This window comes from Leopardus geoffroyi, chromosome B3, assembly GCF_018350155.1.
Source record: "Leopardus geoffroyi isolate Oge1 chromosome B3, O.geoffroyi_Oge1_pat1.0, whole genome shotgun sequence".
Classification (NCBI taxonomy): domain Eukaryota; kingdom Metazoa; phylum Chordata; class Mammalia; order Carnivora; family Felidae; genus Leopardus; species Leopardus geoffroyi.
Window position 1 is genome coordinate 115,356,339 of NC_059337.1, and position 25,735 is coordinate 115,382,073.

General features: G+C 54.2%; 1 protein-coding gene across 2 annotated transcripts in view; it reads left to right on the forward strand.

Moving 5' to 3' along the window:
- The first annotated feature begins 304 nt into the window (after positions 1 to 304).
- Positions 305 to 25,735, forward strand: part of PLEKHD1 (pleckstrin homology and coiled-coil domain containing D1) — a 31,320-nt gene continuing 5,889 nt past the window's right edge. Inside the window, exons 1-8 of one of the 2 annotated variants that reach the window (XM_045448116.1) lie at positions 305 to 950; positions 12,334 to 12,427; positions 12,760 to 12,849; positions 13,065 to 13,141; positions 13,959 to 14,050; positions 15,014 to 15,066; positions 23,270 to 23,364; positions 24,815 to 24,908. In XM_045448116.1, coding sequence (XP_045304072.1) covers positions 802 to 950; positions 12,334 to 12,427; positions 12,760 to 12,849; positions 13,065 to 13,141; positions 13,959 to 14,050; positions 15,014 to 15,066; positions 23,270 to 23,364; positions 24,815 to 24,908 — 744 coding nt within the window. In that variant the 5' untranslated portion in view covers positions 305 to 801. The remainder of the gene's footprint in view (positions 951 to 12,333; positions 12,428 to 12,759; positions 12,850 to 13,064; positions 13,142 to 13,958; positions 14,051 to 15,013; positions 15,067 to 23,269; positions 23,365 to 24,814; positions 24,909 to 25,735) is intronic. The other variant, XM_045448117.1, reaches the window with a different exon arrangement.

Genomic DNA, 25,735 nt, shown 5'->3' on the forward strand with positions numbered 1-25,735 from the left:
CCGAGGAGGCACTGGCATCCCTGCTTTACAGGTGCGGGAAGCAAGGCTCTCCGCAGCTTCTCGGGGACGCAGGACTGAGTTGGGATTCGGAGCCGGCTTGTCTGACACCAAACCCTTGCTCTTTGCTCTCCTCTACCCAGACACCGAGTAGGTGTCTCCAGGAAAGACTCCAAGCCCATCACAAAGCACACGAGTTCCCAGTTTCTGTGTAGGCCCTGTCTGCACGCCAGAGAGAACGGGGGTGGAGATGGGGGGGGGGGGGGCGGAGAGCCGGGCGAGAGGGGTGGGGGTGGGGAAAGGCTGCGGCCGCATCCCGGGCCGAACGACCCGCCGGGACCTTCCGGACGCGCGGAGCCCGGCCCTCCAGCCGGCGCCCGCCCTGATTGGCGCTCGCGGCCGGCCTCCAGCTAGCTCACCTGCCCCTCCCAGCCAATCGGGGCCACCAGAATTGGGGCTGTCGCGGGGAGCCGGGGGAGATGCTGCCTGCTGGAGGCTGAGCGGCCCTCCCCGCCGGGTTCCCGCCGGGCCCGCCCCAATCTCGAGGCCGAGCGGCAGGCTGCGCTCCCCGCGCCCCCTCCGCGCCGCGCTCCCCACCCCGCGCGCTTTCAGGCGGCGGGTCCCTGCCCCCGCAGCTCCGCGTCTCCGCTGGCCGGGACGCGCCCCGACGGCGCCCGGAGCCACCGGCCGACGCCGCCTCCCCGCAGCCTTCTGCCGCGCGCCCGCCCTCGCCCGGAGCCCCAGCGTCTGTGCCGGCCCGGGGGAGAGGGTGGGCCGGGCCCGGGGCAGTCCTGCCGAGGCAGGATGTTCACGTCCAAGTCCAACTCGGTGTCGCCCTCGCCGTCTCTGGAGCAGACTGACTCGGACGCGCTGGACATCAGCACCAAAGTGCAGCTCTACGGTGTGCTGTGGAAGCGGCCCTTCGGGAGGCCGTCGGCCAAGTGGTCCCGGCGGTGAGTGCGCCTTCCGCTCCCGGTGAGGACCGCCTGGGGAGGGGAGCCCAGGGCCTAAGGACCCCGTACCGGCCTCTATATTACCATCCTGCTTCTGACTTCCTTTGTGACCTTGGCCTCGCCCTATTTCACTCAATCCTGGCTCTCCCTGGAAGATACTGAACTCGGTCGGGGCTGGGGTCATTCTGTCGGTTACTGGTCGAGCTGGCGCGGGCCTGCTGGCCTGGGGGCGGTGGGGAATTCTCCGTGGAATGGATATAAGCCCCAGTGGGGACGTAGGGTGTGGGCGGAAGAGATCATGGCCATGGTAGGAGACCATCTGTGTCAAGGTGGGCTAGATTCTCCTGGGGAGGGAGAAGCCCTATCTCCAGCCAAAGATATCCTCTTGGGATCCCCACTGACAATTCCATCATCTCCACAACCTCCCCCCCCCCCCCCCGCCAGGCATCTAGCATCGGGCTTAGAGGTGGGGTTCCTGTGTCCTACCCCTCTCCCCTACTTCACCTGTGCACACTGCTAGCTCCACCTATGGCCCTGCTGAAAGGCTCAGGCCAGGGGAGAGAGGAAGAGCCAGGAAGGGTCTGTACGCACTGGTGGTGGCATAATTTTGGCAACCCCTCCGACTGTCCCTTGAGCTAATTTTTAAAAATCTGGGCCCAGGAAAAAGAGTGCCCAGTGCTTCAGACACAGGGGCCTGAAAGGAGGGACTGAGCTGGGGTAGAGAGGCACAGAGACTGAGGGGGGGAGGGGAGGGGATTGATCTGTTGGAAGGGGTGGTGGAGAGGGTCAGAGCAGCCCCAGCCCTTTCAGACCAGCTTCCCAGTCACCAACTCAGAGGGGACTCACCAGATGTCAGTCAGTAGCCACTTTCCACTTATAAATGGACCTACAAGGTACTGGAGGAAGGGGCTCCTTATTGGAGGAAGGTACTGAGGGAATGGCTCACAGCCCTAAACTTGCAGGAGGCTCCCAGTGCTGGTTGCAGGAGCAATGGGCTACCTTCTGGACTGTCTCCACCCTCAAGCCAATCAATCTGAGTTCTGAGACTTGCTATTAGAATGGTTTGTAGAACTCAAATCCTGATCCAGCCTCTCCCTGAAGGCATCACCCCTCCAAGAAACTAGGAGTGTGTCTAGATTCTCTTTCCCATCCCACTACGAGTCTGTCCTGAAGCAGAGCCTTAGATGTTTCCAGAACTACAGATCACAGATCACAGAGATGTGGTTGGTTCTGATGTTCTATTTGGATTAATAATTTAATATTTCTACAAGACCATATATAGAACGAAAGGAGGTGTGTGTGGGGGGGGGGGGGGGATGTTCCACGTTTTCCATAGCTAGTTTCACATACCTTTGTTGGTTCTGCCAGGTTTCTTTCTGGGATTTAATGGGATATAGGTTACTTGCATTCCTCCAAAGTTAAACTTATGTCTCCTCCCCTAAAAGGAGGCCTGGGGGAGCTCGGAGGGCATCTTATGAGGGGCTTCCAGGGCTGTGCTGTCTAAGACGCACTTCCTGAGTGCCAGGAGCAGCCTTGTCTCTACCCACACAGCCTAGAAGGGTGGGTGGGGTGGGAAGGCTGCTTGTAAATTCAAGTACTATTAGCACGAAGCTCCCCTCTCCAGCCTCCAGGCAGCCACTGCTCCTTCTCCATTGGGTCTGGTGGCTACATTGAGTCTGGGTCTTGTCCTCCAGGATTCTTCTTGCCAGCCAATTGCACCCTATCGCATCCCTAGTACATGCTAGGGGCCTGTGAACTCCAGGATATGTCTCCTAGCCCTCCTCACCCACAGTGGTGGGGACCTAGGCCCTGTACCCACAGTCGATTCCAGGGCAGGGAGGAGTCAGGGGCAAAGGCTCCCAGCTCAAAGCAGGGTAGTGGAGCCAAAGGAGGCTTGGGAGGTTTTAGCCCCACGCCCCCCACCTCCACTCCATACTCTCCATCAGCAGCCCCCAAAGCCACTCAAAAACCATCCAGTCTAAGTCAGAACAGTGCACATGCTCTGCAAAGCCAGCTTCAGGTCAAGTCCTCCAGCCCCCTTCTGAGGAGACTGTCACCTTTCCCCCTTCTGGAATTCTGGAGCTGCCACTGGACAGGCTCCCCCTCCCCTGGGGCTCAGGAAAAAACTAACAGTCATTTGGGGCGGGGGAGGCATGATGCTAAGCTTAGTCCCCTCCCGCTTTCCAGCAGGGCCCCCTGAGCCCTGCTTCCCCATTTGTGAAATGGAGTCTCTGGACTTCAGCTAATTAGCGGCCACAGGAAGGCTTGGGGAGGGGGCAGCCCAGCCCTGCCACTGCAGAACCTTGCCATTAGGGCGATCGATGCCCTAGCTGGGCGGCTAAGGGGAGGGGGCCTGGAAAGTCTCCCGAGCTGCATAAATAACGGATGGGCAAGATGGAACCGGCTGTGGCCAGCTGGGTTCTATAAAACCTCTTCCGCTCAGGCTCAGGGCCCATCTCAGGACCTGTGCCTTCAAACCCTACTGCCTGAGCAGCCTTGCCCTTCCTGGGGTGGGAAGATGCCCTTGTGCCTTCAAACCCTACTGCCTGAGCAGCCTTGCCCTTCCTGGGGTGGGAAGATGCCCTTGAGCTAAAGGATCAGCTTTCCCCCTCCCTCCCCCCCCCCCCCACCATGGGGAACAAAAGGGGAAAGGAATCAAAACATTAGTTAGAAGAGATAAGAAGCTGGGAGAGGTGTCTAGAAGGTAAGATTGATTGATGACTCTGTCCTCCCTAGTTTGTGAGCAGGGTTGATGCAGAGGCCTGGCCACTCAGAGACAAGGAGGAAAGGCGCGGAGGGCATCCCAGCCTCAGCCAGCATCAGCTCGAAGTGGGGCCGGTCCCTCAGGCAGGCCAACCTTCCCAGGGTGCAATCTCTCCCTGGCCTCTGTCCCTCCCCCCAGTGCCCCCTGAACAAATGCCAGGGCCAGAGACCCTGATGAGGAAGGCCCAGCCAATTCCTGCAGCTTCTGCGCTCCTCCCTGTTCCTGCTTCCCCCCCACGTAAGGTGGCCAGCGGGCCCCGAACCCGGCCCAGCAGCAGCTCACATGCACGCTGTCCTACCAGACCAAATGCTCACGCTCCTGGAACATTGGTGGGTCTGCGTCTCAGGGAGCTAAGACTCACTTAGCGTCCACTGAGTGCTACATTTCCCACATCTCAGGTTATAACCAGCCCGGGTGTAGAAAGATCATCTGTGCAGATGGTGGTCATCATGCCAAAACGATCCGGGGAGACTTTCTTCCCACGGGGAATTGGGATCTGGGAGTTTCATCCGTGGTCCTGAGATACCGTTTCGTAGAGGTGACGTGGCAATACCGAGCTGTCCCCAAGGGCTGAGGGGAAGAGCCTTGCGTGTCACCTCCACGCACCAGCCTCAGCCTCTAGTGACGCTGGGATTTGCGCTCACTTTCTGGCGCACATGGAATTCTGCACAGCCGTGGGAGGTGTCCCACGAACACAGCTGTAGCATTTCTGCTTGTTTTATCACAGCTGGAAGGTGCCCGCAGACTCCTCTTTTTATAATCAGTTTGTGTTCTCCACATTTCGTCAAGTGCGACAGCATGGTGTGAGGGGGCAAGCTGGCGGCAGCTGCGGGATCTCCCCAGATCCTTCTGTCCATGACGCTTGCCCCTTTTGAGGGGGTGGCATCGAGGTTCCACTGAGTCCTTAGGTTAAGGAGATGGGCACAATCTCACAGCTGTACAGTGAAACTATATTAATTCAGGCTTCACTGAATTAATGATTCGCTGGGACTAAGCCTCCCAAAGTTAAGCGAGTTCATACAAACAAGTCATACATCCCCCATCCCCAACCCCAGGACCAGTCCCTAGTGGCTGTTGATGTCCTGTTTGAAAATGAGTCCCCCCTGCATAGGGGTCAGGCCTCAAGCAGGACACTTCAGCTAACTTATGTCAAGAACTTGGAAATAACAAAGCAATTTCCTTTGAGAGCAGATGGGGCTGTGCTGGAAAGTAAACCGAGGCTTGGCAGCAGGAGCTCTGAGTTCCAGTCCCAGCTCTGCCAGTGACCAGCTTCGTGGGCCAGGCTGAGGCATGAGAGCATCTCCCCTCACTGGCCGGCAGTGTATCTTCTATAAAATGGGGGTGGATCACACTGAGGTTTCTCAACTGTTCCATGGATGACTCTAGAGATGCCTTGACTTTAGCACAAGGGGGTGGGGAGCACAGGGAGGGGCTCCAAGGCTCCACCCATTTCACCCAGTGCCTCTGCACTACGATCTGTTTTATAGATTAACCCTGTCTTTACTGTTAGGATTCCTGTTGTCCTACCACCTCAGACCTAATGCCACACAAGTGGCCGAGGCCAGGATGAGCACTCCCTGAGCATACCAGGCCACCCGGAATGAACAAAAAGGGACACACACCGGGGGGGGGGGGGGGGGGGGGGGGAGGGGGGGGGGGGGGGGGGAGGGCTGTGTCATTTCTACCATCCTTCTATCAATTCTGAAAAGGACTTCTGATAAGCTGTCCTTTCCCGGCTCCAGGATTCACCTGGCTCCAAACCCACACTCGTTCTCAATGCCTGAAAGGCTGAGGGATAAGGGAGACTGGGTGCTGGTCCTCTTCTGGAAGGTTGTATCTGGGGAAGAAGGGGCAGCCACACTAGATAGCCACCTTCCTGAGAAATGTAACCCACGGGTGGCTCTCACGTTTACTGGACTCTCGCTGCCATCTGGAGAGTGAGTTAACTTTATCCCGAGGAACTCCAAACCAGCACCCGGGCTTCTGTGTTCCTCACGAGGCTCTAAACTCTTGTTTCCTTGTTTATGGAAGCAATGTGCCGTCCACTGTAGGCAGTCCTTGTTGCACGAACTCAGCTCATCCCTCTCTCTCCCCCACCCTACCCGTGGCCACATGGCCACACCCGCCTCTCACACAAGGTATCTGTGAGTCTGGTAGACTATGCTGAAGAGAAGGTTTGGCAGTGAGAAAGGCGGAAGAGGCATTTAAATCACCGAAGTGTGAACGCTGTCTCATTGAGTGCTGGCGCCCTGTCTTCTCAAGCCTTCCAGGCACCCCATCTTGCCATCAGCAGAGATGGGATTTTTCACCACTGTCTCTAGACACTGTAGGACCCAGACTCCCACATCTTCTCTGGGTCCTCTCTCCTCTGCACTCTCCCAAAAGCCCTCCTCCCCACAGCCCTCCAGGATTTCCCCTGACTCCAAATTTCTCTCTGTGCTCCAAGACCCTTTCCAGTCCCCACTCCCATGCTTGGCTTCTGCATCTCCAAAGAATAAGTTCAGCAAAGTAGATCCCTTTCTGTCTTAAACAGGACTTGCCCAACTCAGGAAGGACCCGTGGGCCTAAACGGCATGTTCTCTCACTTTCAGCTGGATTGATCGCGAGGCCAGTGTTGACCATCCCGCTCTGGCTGAGCCTTTGTCGCTTTCAGAGCACCGAGGAGGGGAGTAAAAGGTGGAGGCAAAGCTTAGGAAATCCCTCCAGGGTCCCCTTGCCTGTGTTGGGTGGCACCTGTCTCCACCCTGTCCACCTAAGCTGGCAGCTCCCCTCATCAGCAAGAAGCAGCCCCGCCCTGCCTGGTCCCCTTACTGCCCCTCCCCCCACACCACTGCCCACCCTGTTTGCACTTACCTGCCGGTAATCCCAGACATATTTTGATAACCTTGAACACAACTGTTCTTTACATATGCTGTTCCTTCTGCCTGGAATGCCCCCCTCCCCCTTTGGCTTCCTCCCAGATTCCTATCACACTCCTATTCATTCTTCAAAACCCTGCTCAAGCTGTCACCTCCTCTCCGAGAATGCCCTTGGCTGGACACCTAAACCATTTCATTCCTCCCTGGTCTGCCCCCTTCCTGTACCCCATACAAACTTGCAAGTCACTGTGTATCCCGGTGCTTTATGGTGTCCCAGGGTATCCTGGTGCTTTACAATGTCTCAGGGTATTCCAGTGCTTTCCAATGCTGTAGTTTCCTCTGGTGCTTACAGTGTCCCAGGGATCCTGGTGCTTTACAGTGTCACAGGGTACTCGGTGCTTTACAGTGGTGCAATGCATCCTGGTACTTTGTAATTATCCCAGATCCCCCACTTACCAGCTGTGTGATCTGGGGCACAAATTACTTAACGTCTCTAGGCTACAGTTAACCTCACCTAGCTGATGCGAGGAGTGAATGAGTTAACACACACAACGGTGCCTGGCACAAAGGAGGAGCTCGATTAGCTGTTCGTTTTAATTATTGATTTCTATCCTCTCTCGCCTGCATTTGACTTTAAGCAACTCAAGGGCAGGGAGTCATCCAGCCCCAGGGCCCCGCCTGGCCTTACCAGGTGATTCGTGAATGTTCGCCTCACTGAGCTGACCAGCGGCTTGCAGTCTCTCCTCGGGGAAGGGCTCCAGGAGGACCGACAATTTCAGGTGATGAGTGACCAGGAGGGGCCATATGGAGTGGAGAGCAGGGCCGGGCGTCCAGAGCACCGCAGTTGAGAACATGAGCTGCGTCTGTGGACGGAACTGAGTTCCAAGTCTGCCTCTTACTAGCTGCTTAATCTCCCTGTGCCTCCGTTTCCTCAGGCTACAGAAACACAAATACCCCCATCTCTTAGAGTGGCTGTGAGAGATTTAAAAAGATAACGCAGGAGCGCCTGGGTGGCTCGGTTGGTTGGACTTTCGGCTCAGGTTCGGTCCCTGAGTTCAAGCCCCGCTTCGGGCTCCACGCTGATGGTTGGGAGGGAGCCCGCTTGGGATTCTCGCTCTCTCCTCTCTCTCTGCCCTTCCCCCACTCACACTCTCTCTTAAATAAGTTAACTTAAAAAAAAATGACAATGAAACACTTAGCAAAGTGAGCATCTTGGCACCTTGCAAACGCCCCTTAAGCTGGACGTGAAAATACTATTCTTTAGGGCCTGAGAGAGAAGGCAGCCGGCCCTGCAGACCCCTGCCCACGCTCACACTCTCTGGGCTGCCCTTCAGCCTCGTGGGGCTGCCGAGGAGGGGCCTAGGGCTGGAGACAAAGCTGCGCCCAGGACTGAAGGTGGCCCTGGACGGAAGGCTTCAGACAGGAGGGAGCGGCAGATGCAGGAAAGTGCCCAGTGCTTGCAGGACAGGAGCAGGCCAGCCGGTAGGAGCCTTGTGAGTGCAAATGGGAAAGGAGGCCAGGGGAGGTGGCTGCAGACACCGAACGTAATAATAAATAATAGCAGTAATAAAAGTAAATGTTCATTGAATACTTACCACGTGTCACACAATATTCTAAGTCTTTGTGAGACCAAACTGATTTAATGATCCCAACAACCCTAAGAGATATAGCTACTATTATTATCCTCAGTCACACCTGGACCTGAGGCGTCGCGATCAGGTGACTTGCCCCGATCACACAGCTGCTATGTGGCAGAGCTCTGACTCTTGGCTAGCCCCGCCGTGGTACCATGGCCCCTGGCCCACCGGTTTGCTGCCCAGGTGCCAGCACGAACGAACGGGGAAGCGGCTCCACATGCAGAATAGGAGCAGGGACTGTGGTCTGTGGGTTCCAATCCCAGCCCCACCTCTGCCCTAGTTGGGTGACCTTGTACACATTACTTCACCTCAGTTTCCTCATCTGTAAAATGGGAACAAGAGTCCTGCCTTCCAGGATTGTTACATAGATCAAATACTCCGGTACATGTAGAACACTTAGCAGGGGAGCCAACATAGGAGAACAGCTGAATAAGTGGGGATTACCTGCAGCCCTTGCACAGCCGGCCAACTTGTAGGGCACAGAAGGAGATGGCTTCTGGCTTGCAGTCAGAATGAGATTGTCTGGGAGCAAGGGGACTTTGACGAAAGGGACAGGAAGACGAGGTGCCCTTCTGTGCAGGGGCACTCGGGTCCTGGGCCCCCATCTGCTGAGAGGAAGCTGAGAATCATTGGCTGGAGCAGTGAGCTGTCACTGAGACAGGTTTATGAGGAAAGGTGGCTCTTTGGGACCTGGAAGGCTGCCTGCCAAATGTGCCCTTTGTTGGGCGATACTCATCCCTGCCAGCCGGGGAGTCACCCTCCTCCTCCAGGTTCATGCCAGCTCCTCTCCCTTGACCCTAACCCCCACCCAAACCAAGCTAAAAACCGGCTGGAACTAGGCTAGGCTGGCATGCATGGTGTGTGGGCCCTTGGTGTTCCCGGCGATCTGATCCTGCCTCCTTCTGCCTGGCTCCTGCTGCAGCCACGCCATAGCCTCGCAGTTCCTTCCAGGGCCCGACACACTTCCCACCCCAGGACCTTTGCACCTGTGGCTCTTCTGCCTGGAACATCTTTCTTCTCCTCAAATGTCACCTTCCTAATCAGGCTTTCCCTGACCACCCTGTTTAATATTGAAACCTGAACCCTACCCCCCACCCCGCCACCCCTCACCCCATTACTTACTTAACCCTGCTTTATTTTCCTCTATAGCATTTATTAGCATCTGGTAAATGGCCTCTCTCTCTTATTTATTTACTGCCTGCTTCCCCACTACACATACTCAAGTATAAGCTCTATGGGGACAGGGATTTGTGTCTCTCTTGCCCACAATTCTATCCCTAGCACCAAGGACATTGCCTGCTACAGAGTAGGAACTCAGCGATAAATCTTCACAGCAGCCCCCAAGAGACATATACATGCATTCCTTATTTTATAGAGAAGCTTTGAAAGGGAGGCTCAGCAAGACTGGGAGCTTGCCTGAGACCATGGCTTGAAGGATGGGGATTGTTTGACTCCAGAGCCCCTGTTCTCTCCCTGCCTGTGAGTCATGTGATCACCTACCAATCACATCCTTCCCTTCCCCAACCAAGTCCCTGGCACAATGCTTTACCCTCAGTGGGGAGGGGTCTCCAGAAGCATCAGGAAGGCAAGAAGGTATTTGTCTTTATTGGGTTCCCATAACAAAATACCATAGATGGGGATAAACAGTCTCTTAAACTGTTCAACTGTTCTGTTAAACTACAGAAATGTGTGTTCTCACTGTTCTGGAGGCTGGAGATCAAGGTGCCAGCAGTCAGATTCTGGTAAGGACTCTCTTCCTGGCTTGCAGACGGCTGCCTTCCCCCTACGTCTGCATGTGGCAGAGCGAATGCAAGCCCCCTCTTCTTACAAGGCCGCAGTCCTGTTGCACTATGGCCCCACTCTTTGGGCCTCACTTAACCTTAATTACCTCCTGGAGATCTCATCTCCAGATACAGTCACATTGTGGGTTAGGGTTTCAACATATGTGTTTCAAGGAACACAGTTCAGTCCATCACAGTATTTCAGAAGCCATTGAAAGGAGGGGAGGAGGGCCCCAGGAGGCAACCCTGTGCTGGTCTGTCTCACGCTTCCCTAGGGCGATGCATATTCAGAGCATGGGAAGGCATCACTCAGCCCTGTCCTGGGCCTTCTGGGAATTGGCAGAATGATGAGCAGAACCTCATTTCGTCCTCAAAATAACAGACGAGATAGGTGTTCTCATCCCCATTCCATAGGTAAATAAACTGAGGCTCGGAGAGGTGAGCTTACCTGCCTAATGCCCCTCAGCCAAGAAATGGCAGGTCTGTCTGATGCCGAAGCCTATGCTCTTAACTACTTTGTGAAGTTCTTTAAAACAGGCAGGGGGCATCTCCCTTGGCCCATGGGTCACAGGGGGCGTGGCCCTGTCCCCCAGGAACCCAGCATCTCCTCAGGACAAGAAGAACACCTGGGTATATTGGTGCTGGGTGCCAAGTGCACCGACCGGTCAGCAAGTTCAGGAAGAGCTCAGACGGCACTGTAGGCTGGACTGGTCACCAAGGAAGGGCTCAGCCAGATGAAAAGCGACAGGGAGGGCTTTCCAGGGACAACTGCAATGCAAAAAGTAGTGAGGTGGGGATGGTGAGTTTGGTATTGGCTCGGGACAGAGAAGCTGAAGGGCAGAAGTGGTGGGAAAGCTGAGAGGATGGGCGGGGGTCAGGTGCTGCCTGGCCCAGACTGTCCCCGCAGCTCTGCAGAGGGTGGTATTTATGTGTCCTTTCTCCCTGGGGGGCAGAGAGACCTGGGGGAAGAGCTGGCATGAGCAGAAGTCCGCAGATCCCTCCGGTATCCGGCTGGGCCGAGAGGGTCGGTGCAAATAAAGAACAAGGGTTGGCTTGAGGCTCGCGCCAAAGGACAAAGCTGAGCTTCTCTTTCCTGGGGGAGGTGAGGTGGCAGCTGTCCCGGGGACCCTCCCCCAGCAGCTGTGGCCTCAGGAAAGATCCCGGGGCTGATGGACTTCCGGAGATAAACTGGCTTTCTGTTACCTCCGGCAATTTTTCTGGCCCCTGACAAGAGGGGGCCTCCAACCAGTAGTGTGCCGGTAAATGGCTGACAACTGGCTCTCTCGGGGGTGGTGGGGAGCCCTGTTTGTATCATTTGATGATTTTCCTGGTGTAACTGCTCCCACCGTGACTGATAGCAAGCTACCGACGCGATGTTACTGAATGCGGGGCAGGGGAGAGAGTCACCCTGCCGGCTCCTGTCAGCCCTTCTGAGTGGCTCTGGTGGCCATCCCTTCCCCTGATCCTGCCTCGATAACAGCAGTGTTCCCGGGGGCCCTGGGAGCAAGGGGCCAGTCGCCGTGGTTGTCCCTGAGCCTCAGGGTTTTGAGACCCGGCTGGATCTCTTCCTGGAATTGTACTTGATGTCTCATTCCGGTCAGCTCCAATCATCAGTCCTAGGAGAGCCTCCAGGCTGGGTCCAAGTGCTCCGCACGTTGGCATCAGGGGGTCGCCTCCACAACAGTCAGAAAGCACCAGGTCCCAGAAGTCCTAAGTTAGACGTGAGTCCCAGAAGGAGGCCATGAAGCACGCGGACAAAAGGGAGTGCTGGCGTCACATGGAGGCTGCAGGCCTGCCCTCGCCAGCCTGGTCCGCACATTGGGTTCAATTGTCAGTTTCACAATTCCTTGTCAGAAGACCCATCCTGGAATTATGCACAATCTCTTAGTGAGGTGGGGGTGGGGGCGGCTTCTAGGCTCTGTTCTCCTAGGGCAGAGAGGCTGAAGGGCAGATATGGTGGGAAAGCTTTCTTCTCTCCCTTCTCCCCTTCTCCTGAGGTGGACCCTAAGGGACTGGAGGTGATGGCTTGGGGGATGAAGGTACCGGAGGGGAAGGACTACAGATGCCCTCCTGTGCCACGGGTGGCGGTGCAGCGGGACGGAGGCAGTTTGGGCTTCCCAGTCCAGCTGCCCACCGGTGTGAGGGTCAGGCTGCCGATGGCGGCGGGTGACTGGCCAGCAGGGGCCTCTGCGCAGATGTGGAACACGAGCTGGTGAGGCTGAGCCTGAGCTGGTGAGCCCACGGGCTCTCCACGTGAGTGCTGGGCCCCCCGAGGCCTTGCTGTCCCAAGACACCTCACCCTTTTCCTCCTTATTGCCCCTTCTTCCCCACCACCCACTGTAGGTTTTTCATCATCAAAGAGAGCTTTCTTCTTTACTACTCTGAGAGCGAGAAAAAGAACTTCGAAACTAATAAATACTTCAATATACACCCTAAGGTGAGGCAGCCTCTCCCCAGGGCCACAGTGGGTAGGACCCCATGGGGACAATGAGGGAGGGTGTCCTGCAAGGGTGGAAGACAGTCTCTTTTCTTGCTGTGGTCTAGCAGAGAGTCTGGAGAATGAATCCTTCTTGGGACACAGGACTCCTGCCCCCTACGACTCCTGCTGGGCCCCGAGCCTGCCCCAGTCCTTCCTCTTCCTTCTAGGAGTCAGTTCTGGTCTGGCTCCCAGCCTGGGGCCCTTGGCAGGACCTGGCTTTGGCTGAGGGCTCCCAGAGGCCTTAAGTGATGTGGGCGGGGTGGGGGCTGCCTGTTCTCGTTCTTTCTCAGGGAGTCATCCCCCTGGGAGGCTGCCTGGTGGAGGCCAAGGAAGAGCCCAGCATGCCCTATGCCATGAAAATCTCCCACCAGGACTTCCATGTGAGTAAAGCTCTCCTCTCAGCCTCGACTGAGCAGGGCAGGCCGGCTTCCCCAGGCTCCCTGGGGGCAACCGCTCCGGTGGCGTGGCCTGGCCTGGGAGGGTGTCAGAGTCATAGAGATGTGGGACGGTGGATGGAGGAGCAGGCTGCGGGCAGCCTCTGGCATCCCAAGAGTGGGCTCCTCTCAGGTACACCCGTGGTTCCTCTTCTTGGCAGGGTAACATCTTGCTGGCTGCTGAGTCCGAGTTTGAGCAGACCCAGTGGCTGGAGATGCTACAGGAGTCCGGGAAGGTGTAAGTACTCATAGGCGGGGGGGCACGTCCAGGAAGTGAATGGTTATGGGCTGGGCCCACCCTGATCACCTAGTGGGAACTGAGGACCCCAGAAAAGAGCAGGGTGAGGGAGAAAACTGTCCGGGCCGTCTTGGAAACAGGGCTGTGGGAGTTGGTTAGAGTGGGCAAGAAAGAACAGGCCAGGTTGAGAGGTCTGCCAGGTGGGCTTGGAGCCCAGTGACCTTTGCTTGTCTGGAGTCACAGGTGGCAGACGTAGACCACTTGTCTCCGACTCTTGGGAGCAAATCCAGCACCGCTAGGAGGGTTTGGCTGCCTCCTGACACCCATCTCACCTCCCCAAGTCCACAGTGAATCCTAGCATAGATTGGAGCGGGTGCTTTGTAAATCAGAGTCCAGATCATAGAAACCTCCAGCCCAACACGGTCCATTTACATGTGAACCCCTGTCCCGGCACCTGCTGGGTCATGCTTTTAGCTCCACAAATAACACTGCGCATGCCCCATACCAGGCCTGGTGCCAGGTAGTGGCCTGTAGTGGTAGAGAAAGCAGCCTGGGAAGCAATCTCTTCCCTGCTCTGAAGCTGCTGGCCCAGTCCTCGGTGGCCCACTTTGCGGCCTGGGCTGGCCTCCGGGGACCGTAACTGATCGATGCTGGTGGCATGGCCAGAGCCACGGGAGCCAGAGTGAACGGGGCTGCGATTCTGGAGGAGACAGGATGGGCGAGTACACGCCATGCACGGTCTCCCTCTCCTCTCCCCTTCTGTTGTAACGATTTTGTGTTTCTTCTCTCCTCTGTCCCATCTGCCCTCCCTCCCCAGGACTTGGAAGAATGCCCAGCTGGGAGAAGCCATGATCAAAAGCCTGGAGGCCCAGGGGCTGCAGTTGGCCAAGGAGAAGCAGGAGTATTTAGGTTGGCTGGAGGGATGGACTGGAAGCTGAGGCTCCCTAGGTAGCACTTCAGGGCCGGGGTTATAGCCGGGGCTCGGTGGAGGATGGAGGAGGGGAGCTGGGGCAGGGCTTAGCAGGCTACCAGGAGCCGTAGGTAGAGGCTTGTATGGTGTAACCTGTGTCCTCTTGGCCAGCGTGGCAGGAGGACCTCTGGGCCAGCTTTGTCACTTGTCTATCAGCTGTGTGTCTCCAGACAGGGTAGCCTCTGTAAGCCTTAATTTCCTCATCCTGAAAAGGGTCACGAGAATAGTCCCTAGGTTTGGGAGGTGGGACCTGGGGATCAGGGGAAATGAGAACGTGCCGGTAAGCATTTGTTTCAGGCACACAGTAAGGGCCCCATGAATGGAGTTGATGTTATTCTGCCCTGGGTTCCCGGGTCCTGGATTTGCCCCAAACTTCCACCCCCTTGGCCCACTTTCAACCTGACCCTGTGCCCCTGACTGGCTGACAAGTATGGTCTGTTTGGGAAAGAAGAAGGTGAGACTGGGGCTTTGATCCTTTGCCTGGGATCTTCTCCCCTGCTACCTCCTTAGACACCCAGGGCCTCGGCGCTGGGTCCCCTCTGCCTGCTTCAGAACCCCCCTATAGCCCCAGAACCTGCACCCCCCCACCTGCCAGACACTAGTGCAGGGGAGCAGCACAATTAACAGCACTTCTAGGGGTGCAGACACCCCCCCCCCCCCCGAGCTTCTAAAGATGAAGCCGTCCCTGTGCGGGGACGGGGACCAGAGAGGAAGGTAGTGGCTGTGGCCAGCATGTCAGCTTCTATCCCCAGGAGCTGGCTGTGCCCGCTGGCTGGCCTGGACATGACAAACCGTTTCCCTGGGAGATCCTGGAAGTGAAGGAGGTTACTGGAAGGCCCTGGCCCCCTCCAGGCCAGAGCCGGACTGAGCTTTCCGTGAGAGCGTGCGCACTTGCTTTGCAGACAAACTGATGGAGGAGACCGAAGAGCTCTGTCTTCAGAGGGAGCAGAGAGAGGTAGGCACACGGAGGCCGAGGCCGCTCAGAATTGCTGCCCCTCCCCCGCGGCCCCTGCTCCGGGGGCCCCTTAACAGCCAAGGTGTACTGGCTTGTGTTCCTGGCATTAGGGACGCATGTAGGGGAGCAAGGCACCCAGAGAACTCTCCAGGAAGTCAGACGGGCAGAGCAGGGGCACCGTGAGGTGACCGTGCTTGGGACTTGCTGTGGCTTCTTGTCAGAGAGCATTTGTTCTTGCCAGTCGCCAGAGACAAAAGTAAAAAGGGTAGGTGACCGTGACCACGTTCTCGAGAAAGCCATCCCAAAGTTGTATAAGCTGTATCGGTAGGTAGTGAGCTGCCGATCACCGGTGATCTTCACAGGAGGCTGGGATGGCCTCCATAGAGGGACTTCTGCACCACGAGGATGATTGGGTTGGATGAACTCAGGGGTTCCTTCTTCCTCTAAACGACACAACGTAAGTTCCAAAAAGCCAAGCATTAGCCGGAGGCAGCCTGCACTGGGGAGCCGCTGAAGTCCACTTCATCTGGAATCTCCGAGCGGCATTGGGCCTTGCCTGTTTCTGAAGTGTCATCAGCACCCCTGAAAGGGCACAGTAAGGTAGGGGATAGCACGGCAGACTTGGAACCAGGCCGCCTATGTTTGTATTTGACCTTCAACGCTTCTAGCTGTGTGACCTTGGACAAGTTACCTAACCTCTCTGGACATCAATAGTCTTTCTTTTTTTTTAAGTTTATTTATTTATTTATTTTGAGAGAGACAGAACAAGAGCAGGGGCGGGGCAGAGAAAGAGGGAGAAAGAGAATCCCAAGCAGGCTCCACGCTGTCGGCACAGAACCCGACGCAGGGCTCGAACTCATGAACTGTGAGATCGTGACCTGAGCCAAAACCAAGAGTCGGCTGCTTAACCGACTGAGCCACCCAAGCACCCCTGAACATCAATATTCTTACATGAAAAGTGGAGACAATGGAACCCGTCTTACTAAGATGTGAAGATTAAGTGAGATGTTATATATAAAGCGCTTGGCACATAGTATGTGCTCAGTGAGTATCTGTGTTTGTTAGCGTCATAATCATGTTATTACTCATTATGGGCCCATTCTGTGTGTCAACTGCCTGAGGCCTGAAGCTGCAAAGTGCCTTTCCCATAGGAGAGCCTGATTCAGCCCACTTCTCTTCGCCCAGTCGGTTTTTTCTTGTGCCCGTAGGGCTGGGCCCATCTGCCTGTGCTCAGTGCCTCCCTCTGTGATTTTTCTCTTGCGAACCACCTTTCCCAACCACCCTTCACTGGGCTCTGAGACAAGCCCTACTGTCAAGAAGCATCCTGTCCCTGCAGCACCGCAAATATCCCCAGGGCCCAGGACTGCACCTGGCCCAGGATGAGTGCTTGATAAATGTTTGTGGAATGATTCACGGAGCGAACATTTTTGATTCTTGTCATTTCACATTACATCTTGATTTGAATCTAGTAGGACGATCCGGCCTCATTTTCCTTCTTCAGACTTTTACCAGATCTTCTTGCCCGTGTATTCTCCCAGCTGGACTTCAGACTCATTTCGTCATTTGACGACAACAGGAAAAACCAAACCCAAACAAACAAGAAACACACCCCCAAAGCCATGGAGGCTTTGCGTTAGGATTCCACGGATTTGAGGCTTGGCGTGGTGACAGCACTGAGCCTTCTCCCAGCTGTGCCGTCTGGGCGTCCGTGCCTCCACGCTCTCATCTGGGTCCTGCATTAGAGTCTTGGCATTTTCTTCACACGGTTCTGCCATTTTGACAAGGGAGCCTTCTGGTGGCTTGTCAGCAACCTAAAGACAGGTAATTGAGGAAGCCAGGGGGTGGGATGGAGTGACAGACACAGCCACCGGCAGGGAGAGAGACAGACTTATCCATCAGAGAGGCTAAATCTGGGGCAGCAGTCAGCCGGAGGAAAATTTAGACACTCTATCTAGGTCTTTAGCCAGGAAATGAGGCCAGTGGAGACCCACCGCACGCAGGCCTCACTTAAAGCCGTAGCACGTTGAAGGAGCGAGGCCTGTCAGCTGTGAGCTCCCTGGTCTGGTGCTACAAGATCTGAGCGAGACTCACTCGGGCCTAGCTGATCCCCCGTGAAGGCTGCTGTGAGCGGGCGGAAAGGGAGAGGGCCGTGCCCAGGTCCGTGTTCCCGCGTCAGCTGCGCGCTGCACATCAGGAACAGAAATCACTGCTTCCCTGACTTGCTCATCCATATGATGGGTCTTCCTGTCCCCTGCATCTTTCCCATCTCCACTGTGAGGCTCAGAGGTTGTCTGGGTGCGCGTTGGGCCGCTTAGAAAGGCCTCGGGTACAACAGTCCAGTGATAAGATGAAGATTCTCTGATCTTTAAGAGGTAGTCTGGCCTAAAGAAAAACTCAGGGTCTGGACTCCGGAGACTCATTGGAGTCTCAGCTCCATCACTGACAGTGTGGCCTTGGGTAAGTTAACTTCTCTGAGCCTCAGTTGCTCTATCTGTGATGCTCTGATAAGAGTTGATGGCTGTGGCTGCCTAGTTCCTGGGTCGCTGTGAGGCTCGATGAAATCAAAGGCAGCAGAGTGCTTTGTGGACGGGCAGGGCCCATGCAGATGTGCGCTGTGCGGTGATGCGGCCCCGACCTCCTCCATGTGGAAGGGAGAGCGTGGGACTCTGGAGGCATGAGCAGAGAGCACGGGGTGACCCAGCCTGGGCTCATCTGCCCCGGGGCCAGAAGGCCATGCCCTTCCTTGAGCCCTTCCTCAAGTGTCCCTGGCTCCTTGTGACCTCATCTCTCATCCCTGGAGGAGGGCAGCCCGACTACCTTTCCTTCTCTCGCTGAACTCAGAGAGCTCAGCCTTGTATGTGGGTAGGCACCTAGGAAATCGAAATGCCCAGGGCCCATTAGGCAGGCATCTTGCCCCCCAGGCTGCTCCCGGTCAGAACATAGACCCTTGGTGTTGGGAAGAACCTGTCACTTCAAGGGGAGGCTCTTTGCTCACCTCCCTGATGGATGTTATCTTGCTTCTGTGATGGGCAACTCACGACCTCTGGCGGGATTCTTCGCCTTGTTGCTCTGTGGCTGGAAGACTCTTCCTTTCATTGAGCAGGAATCTGCCTTCTAGTGACTTCTTCCCAACCCCGTACTCCTGCAACTTAAGTCAGGCCCAGGAGTCAGAAGAACAAGCACTAGATGGTGGAAGAGGCTTTAGCTGCAGCGGGCCCTGGCTGACCTCAACCTATGACGGGGTTGCCGCAAACTCTCGTACCGTCTTGGCCGCAGGAACAGAAGGTTCTGGCCGCTTCAGGTTTTCAGGTCCGGCTATCATCAGTCTTCTAAGGCTCCACCTGGACATCAGTGTTAGCTAAGAGTCACACAGGGAAATCGAAAGGTAGAAAAGAAGTGAGCGACTGGAAAGAAGGTTCTCTTTCTTTGTCCTCATTCATGGGTAGCTTTTTTTATTATTGTTAATGGTAGAAATCATGCTCTTTGCAGAACACCTGGAAAACAAACTTTATTCTTAATCCCACAATTGACACAACTGCTGCCAACATTTTGGTGTTTTTCTTCAATCTTTAGAGAAATATATATATATTTCTCTCTATATATTCATATATATATATTTTTTTTATTTTTGTGTTTGTTTATTTTTGAGAGAGAGAGAGAGAGAGACAGAAACAGAGCACAAGCAGGGGAGGGGCAGAGGGAGAGAGAGAGACAGACAGACAGACAGACAGAATCTGAAGCAGGCTCCAGGCTCTGAGCTGTCAGCACAGAGCCTGATGCGGGGCTTGAACTCACAAACCGCAAGATCATGACCTGAGCCAAAGTCGGCCGCTTAACCGACTGAGCCACCCAGGCGCCCCTATATTTTAAACAAAATAGGATCACAGCAGATACTCCATTTTATGGCCTGCTTTTTCATTATACCTTCATTAACATTTGTACCTTCAGCAATTTTTCATGTCATTCAACATTCTTTGAAAACATCAGTTTTGATGACCACGTACTGATACATCCTACGTGATGTTTCATTTAACTCACCTTCTGTTTTTGGACATCTAGGCTGTTTTCTTTTCTTCTTATTATTATTATTTTATTTGTATAAGTTTATTTCTTTATTTTGAGAGAGAGAAAGCACAAGTGGGGGAGGTACAGAGAGAGAGGGAGAGAGAGAGAATCCCAAGCAGACTCTGCATTGTCAGCATAGAGCCCGATGTGGGGCTCAAACCCACAAACCGTGATATCATGACCTCAGCTGAAGTCAGATACTTTACTGACTGAGCCAGCCAGGCGCCCCTAGGCTGTCTTCACTATTATAAATTATGCCACAGTGAGCACCTCTGCACACATGAATCGTGGCCTACTATCTAATTGTTTAGGAGAGGTTCCTTCCTATGGGCAAAATCACGGAGTCTGGGCAAGAACTTTTAAGACTCCTGATGCATATTGACAAATTTCTTTCCAGAAATTTTGTACCAGTTTTCACTCTCAGCCGCAGTACGTGGACATTTCCATCTCGCTCTACCCCACTGCCCATGTTCGAGTCCCTCCATCACCGACTAGCTACAGCGTGGGGAAGAGGGATGAAGACATGTGTAACTTTGAGCAAGTTCCTTGACCCTTATGTACCTCTGCTTTTCTCATCTATAAAATGAGGACAAAAATATTATCCACTTTCAGAGCTGTTGTAAGGATTACATGAATTAATACATGTAAAGTACTTAGAACAGGAAACTCACAGCGAGTGCTATCATTGTCATTATCATCATATACCAAATCTGTTTCAGAATTCTCTTTTCCATTCCTTTGAATTGCTGTCTATTCTTGAATAGATACTACACAGCTTCAATTTATAATACTATCCATCGTTTATTAAGCACTTACTATGCGGCAGACAGTTTGCATGGATTAGCCCAGATTATCCTCCCATGAACCCTACAAGGTGGTATTGCCCATCCCAGAGAATACCCCCCCCCATACCCCTTCTTCTTCCTGCATTGGATCCAAAGGCCATCTAGACCACACCCCCAGTTTCGTTTACTATGTATGTGCAAATGTCTCCCCCTTGACAGGTGCAGTCCCTTCTCTCTGCTGAGCTCCAGCCCCTTCTATCCAACCGTTGGCTTCACATCTCCAGCCAATGTCTCAAAGGTACTGCAAAACTTAACACGTCCAAGGCCACTTATGATCTTCCCCAGCAGAGCTGATGGTCTAGCACTCCCTGTCTCAGGGAATTCACCTCCTCCCATTGTTTGTGCAGATTGGAAACCTGAGAGTTGTGCCTCATCCTGTCCTCCCCATCTCAGCCTTTCCCACTCCACCCCCAAGTTCTGCTAGCTACCCCCAAATCTCTAGAAGCTGTCTGGCCACTTCTCTCCATCTCACCGCCTCGCTCAAGTTCACACCACTATTAGGTCTTGCTGAACTAATGCAGTGGCTTCCCCCACCCCCGCCGGGTTCCCTGTATCCCTCCTGGCCCCTTTTCATCCTTTTTCTCCTCGCTGCAGCTGGAGTCATTGTTTAAAATGGAAATCGGATTGCGTTGCCCGTCTTCTTCCCCTACTTTCTGCTCAAAACCTTCATTGTTTGTTCTGACTCAGGAAAACCACAAAATCCTCAGCATAGCCCAAGGCGCTGTGTGGTCAAGCTTCCCTCCTGCTGTTCACCCTCACTGTGGGCCCAGCGGTGTGGGAATGTCTTGGTTCTTTCAGGTTCTGCAGGTTTCTGAAGGGCCTTTGCACATACTGATCCTTGTTCCTGGAATGCTGTTTCCTCTTCCTGCTATTTATGCGAAAATCTGCTCTCCCCACCCCCCCCCCCCCCCCCACCAATCATTCCTTACTTCTTGTCCAAGACAGCTTTACAAAGAACCGTGTTCCCATCCTGCACTTCACATACCTTGGTTTGTAATGATACTCTCGTGTGTGATTATTTTATTAGTTTTTGATTCTTGCACTGAGCTGTAAGCTCCATGAGAACTGAGACGTGTCTGGGTTTGCTCATTCTCACATCCTCAATGCAGAGCCTGGCAGGTCCTTGGTGCCTATTAAACACTCAATAACTATGTGTGGCATGCGTGAATGAATGAAACTATTTTTTAAAAATCCCATTGGGGTTTTTATTGGGATCACATGAGCCTGTAAATTAATTGGGAAGAACCTCCACTGTATTTAGTCTTCCCAATCATTCAGGAGCCTGCATTCTTTTCAAAAGCATAATTGCTTTTATTGGGAACTTAGAAATAATGCAGTGAAGCATGATGAACAGGGATTATTTGGCTTGGAGGAGAGGAGACTTGGGGACAGAAAACTGTCCCCAACACATGAAGGGAAAAAGGATCAGTCTTGTTCTGTGGCTCCAAGGGCAGAAGGTCAGCCCACTGAAGTTATAAGGAGGCAGATTTGGGCCCAGATGGAACAGGTGGATGAAACGGGCCGCCCCCTCCCCTAGGTGGACCTGGGACACTCAGGGTGTCCAGAAGTTGGCTGTGTCCTTGGCTTTGCCGGTCGTCTGTTTTGCTAAGAGCTGTTCACTGGCTCTTACTTTGCTGGCTAGGGGTATTCAGTCTTCGTGGCTGAGGAGAAGAGCTTAAGGGGACACTATGACCAAGGACAGCAAGTTCCAGGCAGGAAGGCAGCTGCCGAAGGGAGAGTCTGGGCAAAGGACGGAGGTGGCTACAGGGGTTTTGAAGGGAAGTTTTGCTCCATAAATGAGATTCAGCCCTCTCATCTGAGCCCCACAAAACTTTCGGCAAAATCTGTGGTCCTTCATCCATGTTTTTGTCTTTGTAGCTTTCAGAGAGGGCTCATCTGAGGTCGGACCCGGAAGGAAGAGTTTTGATCAGGTTGTTCTGGAATGAAATGGGCTGTCTTAAGAGGGGGTGAATTCCCCGTCATGACAGCCATTCAGGCAGAGCCCAGGCCATCTCTTGGCAGGAAAACTGATCCCAGGATTCAAGTGTCTGATGAAGACTGAAGTGCTTTCAGGCCCCTTTGACCATAGACGGCTCTGATTCATGGATGTCTGTTCTCTTACTGCCACACAGCATATGTGTTGCCCAGACACATGCAGTTATTGACTTAGGTGGGAAAAGCATTTCATCACACATACCTGGGCCCCACACGGGGAGGAAGGAGAGGAAAAGCCAATTGATTGTTTTGTCATGTTATTTTTAGGAGCGTCAGTTTCGTTATCTGGTTCTTGGAGGCATAGCAAGGGCCTGCTGGCACCTGAGGTGCTGGGAATAATATCCTCCCATAGTGTGTAATGTGGAGGAGCAAAGCAGGTGTCACAAAAATGCTGCCAGCTAAGCTTCGCCTGAAGGGTGCCCTGCAACCCCAGCTGCCATTGCAGCCCAGGAAAACGGGACCCTCGGAGGGCACATACCTGTGCTTACCAGCCCTCCTGACAAGACTAGTCTGGCCCTGGGGCCCCACCCTGGGCTTTCTGGCTCTCCTGTTCCCTTAGGGCTGAGTATAAGGGAAGCTGTAGCCCCTAGGCTGGCTGCTTCCTAGAGCCTTGAGAATAAAATTTTCTGATTGTTTGGGTCGGGACTGGCTTTTCTTTGCCACCTTTGACGGATGTCACTCTAGGGATCTTTTTGTTTTTTAATTTTTTTTTAACGTTTATTTTTGAGACAGAGAGAGACAGAGCATGAACGGGGGAGGGTCAGAGAGAGAGGAAGACACAGAATCTGAAACAGGCTCCAGGCTCCGAGCTGTCAGCACAGAGCCTGATGCGGGGCTCGAACTCACGGACCGTGAGATCATGACCCGGGCCGAAGTCAGACGCTTGCTTAACAGACTGAGCCACCCAGGCGCCCCATAGGAATCTTTAATGGAAATACACACCCACCACGTTTTCCTCCAGGGCTTGAGAACCAGCCAGCCTACCTGAGGGGGTTCGTGACTGGAGTTGCTCAGCAGAGTAGACACCTGGAATTACCATCACCTCCAGGCACAGGCCACGGTGTTGAGCATGCTCAGTGTGTTTGAGAAGGCCACGCCCATCGCAGACTGGGGATTTGTTGAGACTGTGTGTCGACTAGTGGGACCAGGGCTCCTTAGGACTTAACTCCAAATCTGTGCCAGCATATGGCCCAGACTGTACCGCATCACATAGGGGCCCCTGGACTAGAGGGACGCTTCCTGACCTCAGGGGCCCTTTGCTGCCCATGACTCTTCTCTTCCCCTCTGGTTCTCTTCAGGAGCTTGAGCGCCTGAACCAGGTGCTGGAGGCCGAGAAGCAGCAGTTCGAGGAGGTGGTGCAGGAGCTGAAAATGGAGCAGGAGCAGATCAAAAGGTGGGGGGGGCGGGAGGAAGGTGCGCCTGGGGCAGGGCATTAGGACCCGCATTTCCCATGGGCCTGGAGAGGTCTCGCCCAGGAGAGTCTCGTTACTTGATGACTTGGTTTGGGTCTATCTTCCCAGTGCTCCAGGCCTCGGGGCAGCCCAGAAGGAGCTGTAGACCCCACTCGAACTGGAGGTGAGGCACCGGCAGGTGCAGGTGCCGACAGGCATCCCCCCCAAGCAACAAGCCCCTCTTGCCTCTGTCAAGCCTTCCTTACCCAGAGGCAGAGGGGAACAAGCCGGCCTGGAGGTGCTGTTAGCCAAGACGCCCCAGCGTCGCCTGCACAGTCCCGTCACGTTCTGGCTGACGATGTCCCTCGGGATCTTTAGTCCTGTGTATGCTTTGCAAACCAGTTGCACATTATAATCATACACCAGGATTAGAATCTCTGGAAAGTAGGGCCCAGAGATCTATATTTTACAAAAGCTCTTCGGGTCATTCTGATTCAGCCGATCCAAGAATTTGGAGACCAGTGCTCTGGGGCTGTTGATGGAGGTGGTTGTCCTCGTTGTTGGCATCCTCCTCCTCATCACTACTGATAATCAGTGTTAGCCCACAAAGGTTTTTCTTGCAGCAGCCTTATAAAAGGAAGTCAATTAGTCAAGCACTTTGGGGAGGGAGAAATACCGAGGATCTTACCAAGTAAATAGCTGAGCACCTGCTTATCTCCAGAATTGTGCCAGATACTGGAATAGAGGATAAGTCCCCTTATCTTACCATGCAGGATCTTACACTCTTGTTGAGAAAATCAGACTAACACCCAGGAAACATCCACACGATAAATATAGTCAGGTATTAGGGACCACAGTGCAGACTCCCTGTGTCCTAGGAATTAAGGTATACATGTGATCCTTGTGGGCATGAAGAGGGGTTCAATTGAGCAGGGCCTTGAAGGATGGGTAGGATTAGGAAATTGGGCAGGAGAAAAGGGAAAGGCATTTCAAGCAGAAGGAAGGGAAACCAGGGGTAAAGGCCTGAGGTGGCCCAGGCTGGTTAAGAAAGCAGCAAAGGGGTTGTCACCGCAGAGAAGGGCCTCAGCCATGACCCATGTGAGAGTGAGTAGGGATACTGGCAGGGTCTGTCCAGGGAAGAAAGGAGGTGGGGCCAGGCCCCCTCCCTTTGTTTCTCCACTGCTTCCCTCTGCCTGTGGGGTGGTCCTGGGTTTAACCCACCTGACAGATGCATGTGTCCCTGGAGCAAGTGATGTCAACCCCACTTGGCCGGGATCTCCTCCTTTCAGCCTCAGGTTCCTACAGCTGCTGTCAGGACCCCGCCATGCAGAGAGGAGCTGGCCTTCCAAGGCCACCTCTGAGCCATGTCGGGAGGTGAAGCAGAAGCATTTCTGTGTGCAGAGGGGATTGGGAGGGGTGGGCCCTGCCATACCCAGCCTTCTGTCCCTGCAGGGAGCTAGAACTGACCGCAAGATGCCTCAAGGGTGTGGAGCAAGAGAAGAAGGAGCTGAGGCACCTTACAGAGTCCTTGCAGCAGACGCTGGAGGTGAGGGGCCACTGGTGAGCTGGTGGGCCTGGAGGCAGGCTGCTTGGTTGGGCCACGTGATACTGTTTTTCCCCCAAAGGGTTCTCCACAAGGGGAACGGGGCCCAATGGAGTGATGATCTAAAAGGTCTCTTCTCTGTGGACCAGAGAGCACGGGAGGCCTAAAGCAGGACCCATGGAAGCAAATTCAAGTTTGCCTTGCTGTGACTGTGCCCTTGGGAAATCCATCTTCTTCAGAGTTTATATCTTTATACCACATGGAGGGTTGATTAGGGTGGGCGGCGGGACCACCCACCTCTTCCTTCTTGTGGCTCATTCACTTAGCTGCTACTGGGTGAAATTGAGCATGAAGGGAAATTAACTGTATGTCACCTGCCTCTGATACCACAGAAACTGTGAGGGGGAGAGAGGCAGTGGCATGTGTCAAGGACAAAGTACAGACTGTTCCCAGCCCCACTTCCCGGCTCCTCCTGAGTTGCCCCTCTGCACCTTGCACAAAGACACCCTGACCCTTACTCCAAACCACTGAGCTCATCTGTCCCGATGAGGCCAACCCCTTTCAGACTCAACATTTTTGCCCATGCTATTCCTTCTTTTTTTTTTAAATTTTTTAAAAATATTTATTTATTTTTGAGAGACGGAGCATGAGCAGGGGAGGGGCAGAGAGAGAGGGAGACACAGAATCCAAAGCAGGCTCCAGGCTCCAAGCTGTCAGCACAGAGCCCGATGCAGGGCTCGAACCCACAAACCGCGAGTTCATGACCTGAGCCGAAGTTGGACACTTAACCAACTGAGCCACCCAGGCGCCCCGCCATGCTATTCCTTCTA